Source organism: Uranotaenia lowii, chromosome 2, assembly GCF_029784155.1.
Source record: "Uranotaenia lowii strain MFRU-FL chromosome 2, ASM2978415v1, whole genome shotgun sequence".
Taxonomy (NCBI): Eukaryota; Metazoa; Arthropoda; class Insecta; order Diptera; family Culicidae; genus Uranotaenia; species Uranotaenia lowii.
This window is the reverse complement of record NC_073692.1, coordinates 38,177,098-38,188,861: the sequence shown is the minus strand read 5'-3', so window position 1 is coordinate 38,188,861 and position 11,764 is coordinate 38,177,098. Positions and strand designations below refer to the sequence as shown.

Genomic DNA, 11,764 nt, shown 5'->3' with positions numbered 1-11,764 from the left:
ATCTTAGGCAATATGGGAAAGTAGCTAAGGTTTTGCAAACTATTTTCCGGGTTTGTAATTTGGTACTATTTATGGTATCCAAATACTGTAACGAAGCAAAACAACGGTTTAAAATTATGAAAAAAACCAAAAGTCATTTTATTTGCCACTCTAGTACTATCTTTAAGAATAATTGAATGAGCCTAGAAGATTTATTGACTTGACTTTTTAAAATTTTTAAATACATGCTTAGCCAAAAATAAAAATTTATTCAGAAGAATATTAACACTTGATGAGCAATGATTTTAGAATAAAGTAGGACTTAAACTATCAAATAAATATTGAACTGCGCTCAAAACTCTAATTAAATCAACAATCTTGATGAACGTCGAAAAATATTGATGACTGCCATCCTTTTCATCCTATCTTTTTGTAAATTTTTTGCAGATTTCCGTTACTCTTTTTTCTGATAGCATGTATTTTCCTTTTTATATGCAGCAAAAGTAAGATCGATACATTAACCCGTAGATGAACTGAAAGCATTTTGGTGGAACTTAAAAATTGTGAGAATTTGAAAGTTCAAGCCTTAAACTTTAAGGAGACTTGATATTTGAGGAATATCATCCGCGCTTGGTGGCCTGGCAACTTTATCTCAAATGAGAAACTACATCGCCGGTGTCATCAAAGGGCGCTAGAAATAGAGATTCGGGAACGTAAGTGGAGATGGATAGGGCACACGCTGCGAAAAGATGAAAACGAGATTTGCAGAGAGGCGCTAAACTCGAATTCAGAAGGACGTCGAAGAAGAGGCAGACCCAGAAACTCGTGGCGGCGAAGCCTAGCCGCTGAAATCCGAACTGTCGACGAGTATCTTGACTGGGACCAGGTGGTAAGTACCTTAAACTTTCAGCGCCTCGTCGGTTAAGAAATTTGATGTTCCAGAGTTCCGGGATCCAGTTGCAGGTAAGTTCTCCAGATGAGTAAGTTTCCAGACAGGTAGGTATGCAGGTAAGTATTAAAAGCGGCCAGGTAAGTTCTTCCACTTTCTTTAATTTCCAATTTGTTCAACTAATCACTCTTACAGACTACAATATTTATTCCTACTTTACTTAACAATCTAATAACAACAACTTTTCACAAATTAAATAAACATTCTAGACTTTCAACACACACTCTATCACAGATTGTTTTGCTCGGGTGACGTCTTCCACTGCCAGCAAATGAAAAAGCAACACGCCTTTCCCGAAGGGCCTTTTATATCGGGGCCTGGCGGAAACTGCCTTTCGCAGCTTTGGTTTATGTCATCCGCGCCAATATGACAGCACGCCTCATCGGCCAAAACTCAACTTCAAATCGGTTTCAGAACTAGGTTGCGCCACTGCACTCAATTTCGTGTATACGAACATCCTGGCCCCTTCAGAAAGATACCTTTCTGACAGCATCCGACTGGACCAAATTTTGTACGAGATGAGTTGTTTCCCCCGGAGCGTGTAGATGTTGTTTACCTTTCGTTGTTTGTTGTTGCCGCGGAGTCCGGAAAATTTTCGAAAGTGCCTGCAAATTAAGACCCGGTAGCGGTTTTCGGAGAAAAATAGTCGCTTTGGACAGGAACTCACCTAGTCCAAATAAATCATGTGCCTTGGAAAGGATCTATTGGCTGGAACCCGAATACTTTGACGATGTGAACCGATGCTGGGACACTGATGAATTGTTGCTGCTGGAGTGTAATTTGTAGTGCGAAAGTGCCTAGAAAAATAGACCCGGTAGCGGATTCTTTTGAATGTGGTGCAGTTTGGAAAGGTACTCACCTGTTCCAAACTAAAATGTGCCTTGTATTGTACATTTTAGCTGGAACCATTACGCGTGCAAGTGTTGAAGGAGGCTCTATGATTTCTTCCAAATTCTGTCTGATGTTGATTGCTCAGCGTCGGTAGTTAATTTTGATTCCTCCGATGCTGATGTAATCGGCAACAGGCAAATTTTCGCCACCGGTCTAGTGCACGAGCCCTTGGGAGTTTTAAGTGTTACCACTCTAGTGATTCCATCAGCTCCTGGATGGATTTTTGTGATTCTCGCTGTCGGCCAACGAATCGGTGGAATTCCCTCTTCCTTCAATAGGACAAGCTGGTTCTCTCGTATCGTTACAGGTGGGTTGCACCATTTAACTCTGTGTTGTAACGTTGTCAAATATTCTAGGTGCCAGCGTCGCCACACATCTTGGAAGAGTTTCTGAACGAGTTGCCACTTCTTCAGATAATGAACCGTGTCTGCAGATAGATTTTCGTCTGGGACCGCCTTTAGAGATGTACCAACCAGGAAGTGACCAGGTGTCAGCGGTTCGAAATCGGAAGGATCGTCACTCAAGGCAACGATCGGCCGTGAATTAAGGCAGCATTCTATCTGGCATAATAGGGTGTGCATGTCGTCGTATGCCAGAGCGCGGTCCCGGACCACACGGACGAAGTGTTTTTGTGCTGAATTGATGGCAGACTCCCATAGCCCGCCGAAATGCGATGCCCTCGGTGGATTGAAATGCCAACGGATGTTGCAATCGGCACATTCAATTGCTACTTTCTCGTTGTACTCTGGATTGCGAAGAAGACGGTGCAACTCGTTTTTAGCACCGAGAAAGTTTCTGCCATTGTCGCTATGTAGATCGGAGGGTGGACCCCGACGCGAGACGAAGCGTCTCAGAGCCTGAACGAATTTCGCTGTAGTTAAGTCCGAAACCATTTCAATGTGCACGGCCTTTGTGCTGAAGCAAACGAAAACGGCTACGAACGATTTGATGGGTGCTGAACGACGATGCGGAGGTTTCAGGAAAATAGGGCCCCAGTAATCCACTCCCGTTATCGTAAAAGGACGACTTGCGCTTATGCGTTCCTTTGGCAGCTCCGCCATAAATTGTTCCACCAATTTAGGGCGAGCTCGGACGCAGATTAGGCAGCGATGGACAATGGTTTTGGCCAGGTTTCTGGCCCCTATGATCCAGTACTTCAGGCGGAGTAATCCCACGAGCAATTGCGGAGCAGCATGCAGATTTCTTTCGTGAAGACACTCGACCAATAATGCGGAAAAACGATGATTGCAGGGAAGCAAAATTTGATGCCTAGCGTCGTAGTTTAGCGGCGATCTGTCAATTCGTCCTCCTATGCGCATTATTTGGCTCGGATCCAGAAACGGTGTAAACCATCTAAGGCGAGATTTGGCGGGGATCGATTTTGAAGCTCGCAGAGCTTCAATGCACTCTGGAAACTCTTGAGCTTGAACCCACCGAATGAGAGTTGTTTCAGCATCACGGATTTCTATGGTTGATAGAAAAGCCTGGCACTTCCGAATCGCCCCCTTCCGAGAATTGTGGCAAAACCGCATGCAGAATGCTGTCACGCGCAGCATGGTTTGATATTTTGAAAATCGTTCTATGTAAGAGTCGAGGAATGTCTTTGTGGTTGTGGTCATCAGTCCTGCGGGCCTCGATGTACGGAATTCTAACTGGGTTTCAAAGGAGGATGTCGACGATGATGGTTGCCACTGATTCGAGCGAAGCCAATCTGGTCCTTGCCACCATAGCTCACATGAAATCAACGTTTGAGCATCGATACCCCTCGAGATATGATCAGCTGGGTTTTGCTGACCAGAGACGTGATTCCAGGATGTACCCTCTGTCGAAAGCTGGATTTTGGAAACGCGGTTTGCGACAAATGTTGTCCAAACTGAAGGGCTTGCCTTCAGCCAAGCGAGCACAGTAGTTGAATCGACCCAGAAAAACGTCTGAAACTTTTGCCCGAATGCTGAGGATATTTTGTGGTATAATTGAGCTGCTTCGAGTGCTCCGCAAAGCTCAAGCCTTGGTATGCTACGCTTCTTCAGTGGGGCTACTTTAGATTTGGCTGTTAGGAGACCGACAGAAATGGCGCCAGAGGAATCTGTTGACCGGAAGTATGCACAAGCACCATAAGCGTGTTCCGATGCGTCAGAGAACAGATGCAGTTGTATCGTATCGAATTGGGGTAGCACAATGCAACGAGGAACTCGAAGGTGCTCCAGAAGAGGTAACTGCGAATAGTAGTTTTGCCAGTACGTTGTAAGTGAGGGTGGTAAAGGTTGATCCCATCCCCAGGCTTTGCCGTCGTCTGCTTTGAGACTCCACAGAGTCTGCATGAACACCTTCGCTGTAACGATGACTGGACCTACCAATCCTAACGGGTCGAAGAGCTGAGCAATCTGAGAAAGGGCCATTCTTTTGCTCATGAGGGTGGACTGGGATTGTTCGGGTAGATGAATTTTGAAACGAAAGTGGTCCGAAGTTGGTTCCCAATGCAATCCCAGGGTCTTGATACATTGATCGGTAGCGAGTTCAACAGAAGATTGGAGCGCACGTCTTTCAGCAGGAACCCCTTCCAATACTGAATCCAAATTCGAAGCAAATTTGCGAAATTCGAATCCACCTCGTCTGCACATCTGGTCAAGCTGCTTCCGTACCTCCAGCAATTCTTCGGCCGTCCTTCCGCTGGTCACAAGATCGTCTACATACACATCACGTTTGAGAACCTTTGAGCCCAGCGGGAAATCTGCTTGTTCGTCTTCGGCGAGTTGTTGAAGTGTTCGAGTGGCTAGAAAAGGTGCGCTAGCCGTACCGTAGGTGACGGTTCTCAACTCGAATGTGCTGATGGGTTCTTCGGGTGAGTTCCGCCAGAGAATTCTTTGAAGAGGTGTATCACGTTCGTCTACTAGGATCTGGCGATACATCTGTTTGATGTCGGCGATGAGCAAAATTGCGTTGATTCGGGTTCGCAAGATGATGGCTCGAAGATCGTCTTGGATGACTGCGCCGACCATGAGTACATCGTTCAACGATTTCCCAGTTACCGATTTGCAGGAAGCGTCAAAGACGACTCGCACCTTGGTCGTGGAACTTTCTTCCCTAATGACTGCGTGATGTGGAAGATAGTACTGCGGGCTGGAGTGCGTTGTGTGATCTACTCGTTGCATGTGACCTAGGGCAGCGTACTGAGACATGAACTCTTGGTATTCAGCTCGTAGATCCTTGTTTCGTTGCAAACGGGACTCGATCATGTGAAATCGTCGTAGGGCGATGCTGCGATTGTCACCAATGGCGGATACTGGCTCCTTCAGGGGCAGCCGAACTACGTATCGACCTTCCGAGTTGCGTTGAACAGTGCGAACAAAGTGTTGCTCACAGGCTGCTTCTTCCACCGACACACAAGGAGTAGAATCTTCCTCTTCAATTACCCAAAAACGCTGCATAAGTTGGTAAAGGTCAGCTACTGTTGCAAGATTGGAAATAACTGGGCTGACTGTATTGAAGCTTGTGACCTTGCCAGACACGACCCATCCCAGAACGGAATTTATCAGAACAGGCAGTGATTCTCCCAGAGGAATTCTTCCAGAAGGCTTAAACAAGTCGAAGAACACTTCTGCACCTAAGATGATGTCGATGGGAGAATTTTGGTAAAAGGTGGGATCTGCAAGCTCTATTTCCTTCGGTAGATTCCATTTTGAAATGTCTAGTGTTGCAGACGGCAAATTGAGTGTGAGTTTTGGCAGTACTAGAAACTCTACGATGGTGGAAAATTGCGTAACTCGAGACTGTATGGTGGTGCGAAGTTTACAACGAGCGTGAGTGGAAGACAGGCCGATTCCAGAGATTGATAGGTGAACCTTGGTACGACGAGACTTCAGCTGCTGCGAAAATGACTCGGTGACGAAACTGCATTCACTGCCCGAGTCGAGGAGTGCTCTCGCGAGATGAGTGTTGCCATGATCGTCGATCAGTTTGATCACGGCCGTTGCAAGGAGCACCTGGTGTGGGTGACCCTTATTGAGAGGCTTTCCAACTGCTGCTGATAGCGAAGAACATTCTCCGCTGACATGAACAGGATCCTTGGGAACCATCGCATCCGCTCTAGGTTGACTGGTTTCGGCAGAAGAGGTTTCTTGACTGCACAGTTGACTGTGATGGCGCCCTCTACATTTGCGGCAGGAGTTTTTCGATTGGCAGACTTTGGCTTGATGACCCTTGCGTAAACAATTTCTGCACAGTTGTTGGCGACGCACGAGCTTATCCTTGTCTTCGACTGACATCTTTGAGAAGGTGGAGCACATATAGAGGGGATGATGTTCACAACAGGCATAGCATTGACGGGAGGAATATTGCGTAGCACCATTACTTATGATCGATGTACGTTGAACCTGCCTTTTGGGAGCCGGAGCCGAAGAAGTTTCCAGATGCATGTTGCTGACGCTCTGCAAAACGGTGACCCGTCGTTGGAGAAAGCTGACCAGATCTTGAAAGGTGGTGGCTTCATGTGATGATGAAAATTCTTCCCAGTCTCTTCGTGTGGTAGAATCGAGACGAATACTAAGCATGCGAATGAGCAAGACATCCCAGAATTCCGTTTTTTCTCCCAGCTGCTTCAAAATACGAACATTGGCTTCAAAACGTTCAACTAGCGAATGAAGATCAGCTGCGGATTCTTTCTTCAACGGAGCAAACTCAAACAGAGAGTCAACGTAAGTTTGCTTTAGTCGTGCCGGATTTTGAAAGTGATCGATGAGTAAGTTCCAAGCCACGGGGTAGTTGTTGGCGCTGATCGCAATCGTCTGTATAAGTTTCAACGCATCCCCAGCCAACGACGATCGAAGGTAATAGAACTTCTGAATATTGGATAATTCACTGGAGGAGTGTACCAGTGAAATAAACAGATCATGAAAGTTTAGCCAGTGTTCGAGCGTTCCATTAAATACGGGGAGTTTCACATCTGGAAGTCGAATCTGGGAAGAAGCAGGGAAATGCGAACTGGACTGACAAAATTGTGAACTTGTTGTTGTTATTTTATTCACGGACAGCAGAAAACCCTTGACACGATAGTAATCCGTCTCGAACTGTGCTCGCTGTTTGAGTTGCTGATCGATTACAGCGGAATCTTCGACATCAGCAGCTTCAAGCTCGGCTTGAGTTTTGCCGAAATCCGCCCATAGGACACCAAGATTCTCCAGTCGCACAGGGACTTCCATCGACTGGGTTTCTTCATCAAAATTGTCCACAAACACTTTGATGAGGTTAAACGACGTCTCGATGCTACGCAATCGCAGTTTCAGCGACTTGATTCGGCGTTCCGAAGCCATCACTCGGTCGGCTATCTTCTTAAGGCAATTAGAATGCCTTGTATAATTTCAACAGGAATCCACACCAACGATGAAGTTCAAAGACGTAGGGTTCCGGACGCTCGGAGTTCGACGGGCATCCGGCTCGAAGGACCATATGGTAAGTACCTTAAACTTTCAGCGCCTCGTCGGTTAAGAAATTTGATGTTCCAGAGTTCCGGGATCCAGTTGCAGGTAAGTTCTCCAGATGAGTAAGTTTCCAGACAGGTAGGTATGCAGGTAAGTATTAAAAGCGGCCAGGTAAGTTCTTCCACTTTCTTTAATTTCCAATTTGTTCAACTAATCACTCTTACAGACTACAATATTTATTCCTACTTTACTTAACAATCTAATAACAACAACTTTTCACAAATTAAATAAACATTCTAGACTTTCAACACACACTCTATCACAGATTGTTTTGCTCGGGTGACGTCTTCCACTGCCAGCAAATGAAAAAGCAACACGCCTTTCCCGAAGGGCCTTTTATATCGGGGCCTGGCGGAAACTGCCTTTCGCAGCTTTGGTTTATGTCATCCGCGCCAATATGACAGCACGCCTCATCGGCCAAAACTCAACTTCAAATCGGTTTCAGAACTAGGTTGCGCCACTGCACTCAATTTCGTGTATACGAACACCAGGTGAAGACTCTGGCTCCGGATCGTCAACAGTGGAGGTCTTTTACCACGGCTCTATGCACCGGAGGATCGGCGCGGGATCATTAAGTAAGTAAAGCAAGACTTGATCCTTCAATCAGGGTGCCCTGAGCTTTGGCAAAAATCATGCAAAATTTAAAGGTAAAAGTTTCATTGACTTTTTAATGCATTTTTTTTTTCATTTCAAAGTTCATAAGTGTCAGTCAAAATTAATTCTAAAAGTTTGTCTACTGCCCTCTATTCATTGCATACTTAAAGGCGCAATTTTATTATTCTTAAATAAAAGTACTTTTTTGAGTCCTTTTTAGCAGGAAATTATGGCATAAATATCAGTCATTGGATAAATATAAATAATTTCGTGTATGGAAATTATCAACATCAATTCAGAGGAAGAAATTATCGTTTTGGACTTGAGGGATCAAGTCAACCTATGTCATACATTTTGGAGAACATTGTCCTAAAAAAAATGAGAGTTACTATTGCTTTGAAAATATGGTATTTTGAAATGGTATTAAGAATTCAGAAAACGATTTTTATATTGGAATCAATATTTTTATAGTGATTTTGTCGTGTAGGGAGCATTTCAAAATGATAATTATTTATCTTCAAGTCACATTTTATTAGGTTTTAAAAAAAAAATTGCAATAAATCTTACAATAAAATTTTCTTTTTTTAAATAACATGTTTGTGGTTTGTTCAAATTGCCCATTTCTTAAGATCATTTTGATCTACGTAAGACATTCCAGTTTCGAGATATAGCTGAGGAATCAAGTATCTCCAGGGATTCCTCATTCTCCCCTAAAATATTCATAATTTCAAAATGCCCGAAGTTTTGATGATGAAATAAATAAAATTTTAAGAGAACACTTCTCGATAAAATCATTATCAATAAGAACAATTTATCTTTGCGTGAAGTTGAAAAAGTAAACTTTGTCAGCACGAGCTGTACATGATATCAACGAGGCTATCCAAGTTAGGGAGCACGAATAGTGTGGAACAATTTAGTTTTGCAACGAGCTGCTTACAAAGTTTTTGGCAATGCTTTTAAATACCCTTTAAATCAAATTAAAATTTTATCAGAATTAATGATCTGCTGTTTTCCTTTAAAATCAAAACAGTAATGTCGAAAAGAAGCACTTTTCGACACTGTTGAGAAAACTGTATCGGAAAAAAAATATTTTTCGACAGTGTTTTTATGAAGGAAAGCATGCCTTTTTTACAAAACTTCGTTTTGGACAACAAATATTAAAATGAAATTTGTTTTAAGAAAGTTAATTCTCAAGAGAACTTCCCTTTTTTTAAACTATGAAATCTTCAGTAGATATGTTTTAGTTCAGAGTCAGAGTAATTAAAATTCCGAATTTTTAAGAAAGTTTTTAAATTTATAAACAGCCGTTTTCAATCGTCTACCAAGTTTTTTTTTAATCAACTTGCCCATTCATTCAAAGTTTGATTGAAAATATTTTTTTCCGCTCGGTAGTCCTTTTGTATTTTATTCGGAATTTGACTCTTTCCTAAGTTTGACTTTTAACGGATTTTGCTAGGATTCTGGAAAAAAAATCAATTGAAAAATAAATATGAATATCAATAAAACGTAGATACTCGAAGAACGCATGAATAGTTCCTTGGTTTTGATCAAATTTGCCCGGATTTTTCCCGGATTTAGGGTAGAAAATTATGAAATCAGATGCCCGAATATTGAATAATTTTAAAATAAAATTGCTCGGATTCACCCGATACGGATATGTCTGGAAATGTTATGGCTGATCTGGCTATAAATGCTAAGCATTATTTAATCTTGTCCTATATAAACTTGTTGTATCATCTTGTATGTATGTATGTATGTATGTAATCCATCATGGGTGCACGGAATCACCGCAGTTTTATCAAAGTAATTGCTCACATACTTTTTAGATAACATCAATTAATCATAAAATTTTAAAAGCACTATACCCGACACCATGATTTCGTGTGAACTGTTATGAAGTGAATGTATAACGTGTACATGAGAGTATATTTTTGGAGAACAAATCAATCAGATACACAACCAGTTGAAGATTTATAACATTTTTAGTGCTATATATTTACTACAGGTATTCCGGCATCCGTGTATATATCTGGCCAGTTGGCATCTGATTGACAGTTCCATTTTATGCAAATAAATGAGAACAAACATCTTACCCATCGGGTAGTAAGGGGACCTAGACCCAAACCTTACTGCCGATACTGAACTTCAAATACAATTATGTCTGGCATTTTAAACCAGCACCAGCACACCTCAATAGCTGCCCAACTTTCAGCACTCCATTTCGAACCCAAAGATTAAAAACTATTAGGTTTTTAGCTCTGGACACTTTTTTCAGGGTATTTTATTCTGCGTATCTTTTTTTTTCCTCTCTTCACTACTGCCCCCTTACCTGAATTATACACTTGTTTTCAAAGTAGACCTCTATGCTTTTTTCTTCTATTAATTTTTTTACTGCCTTTCTGTTCCACCCACTAACAGCACCCTAACCATAGATAACATTTCTAAGAACTTTCCATTACACTTCAAATTATCTTATTCACCTTCTTTATTTCTTTGCTATTTGAGACCCTCTCCACGAACACTTGTTTTGCTGAGCAGCCATCGTTAAACTCTTCTTAAAATCACTTGAACCGCATAAAATAAACACCACAGATCATCTGAAGTTTTCCTTAAATGTCAAGAAATGTCTCAGCGTTATATTATTGGCTCAGATAAACGATTGATTTTAATTCTTTCAATTTCATGTCAATTCTCATATTTTTTTATCATTGACACCCAGGAAGGCCATTTGAAAAAAAATTGCAATAATGCCATTCTTCTACCCAGCACAACGGTGGCTTTTCTCCCGGCTGTATTTTTATTCACCATAACATTGCTTTTCCTAGCTTTCCTTTTAGCCAGATTTTTTCTCGGATACTCCCGCTTCTTCCCCCTTGCTTTCCGATACGCACCCATGTTCTCCTTCTCATTTTCAATTCTTCTGATCTGGTTTATCATGGGTTATCCTTCACAGAAAATAATTATTTGGTACTATTTTCCACCAACTCATTTATTGGTACCGCATCGCAATGCTGGTGCTATTTCACCACCAAGTTATATAGAAACATAATTGTTATTGCACAATTATGATTGTCATGAGCCCTTTGGTTGAGCCTACTCAAATGAGCCCCCACTAGAGAAACACAAGATCGAAATTGCTCGAAGCCCGCTCACTCACACATTCATCAATCAATGCCCTGCTAACAACACACTTTTCTTCGCACATCGGTTACTTTTTCTAAGTGGTTGACACCTAAATTCATTTTTCTGATTTTATTAGCTAGACTTGTACCACGTTATTCTATATTGGGTATTTTGTATTTTGCAGACTATCCTGATTTCATTTTAATATCCACTCTTTTTTCATTCCCTCTTCCTACCTCATCACTGCATTATTCACTTTTTTCCCTTTGAGATAGCGTCCAATGCATTTCATTTCCCTTTTCTTTTTAAATTCATAGCTGTATCTTTCTTCACTGATTTCAAATTTACACCTGAATAGAATCTTCCCTTCATGTTAAAAATAAGCGTATGATTATGCTACGCATGGACTAGCATAATTGAATTGAAGAAACTTCTCGTTCCGCCAGTATCATCAATGCTATTTTTAATTATACCACAAATCGGAAAGCGACCAACATATTTGATCGCAGCAAGCCGAATATCTACTGCCGTCGCTATGGCAACCACACGAAAGGGGGAGTTGATTTTTCTTCACCATCAACCTGACGCGTCCACTGCAATTTTTTCTTCAAGAGCATAACTTTGCATTTCTTTTAACTAAATCACTGGGGCAAAAACTATAAGCGAGCAACAACAATTCAATTCTTCACCATTAGAGCCTCTTCAAATTTCACCCCGATTTTCACTTCCTCAATCCCCCTCTTTATAAACC

At 41.9% G+C, this 11,764-nt stretch overlaps 1 protein-coding gene across 1 annotated transcript; it reads right to left on the bottom strand.

Annotated features, from left to right (window-relative positions):
- Positions 1 to 1,863: 1,863 nt before the first annotated feature.
- Positions 1,864 to 7,128, bottom strand: LOC129741288 (uncharacterized). Its single transcript, XM_055733014.1, has one exon. It carries the CDS (start codon positions 7,126 to 7,128, stop codon positions 1,864 to 1,866), a length of 5,265 nt encoding a protein of 1,754 aa, XP_055588989.1.
- Positions 7,129 to 11,764: the final 4,636 nt, after the last annotated feature.

What these genes read in the sequence shown, in the direction of transcription:
- LOC129741288 (XM_055733014.1), bottom strand. Translation starts at nt 7,128, where the DNA reads ATGGCTTCGGAACGCCGAATCAAGTCGCTGAAACTGCGATTGCGTAGC.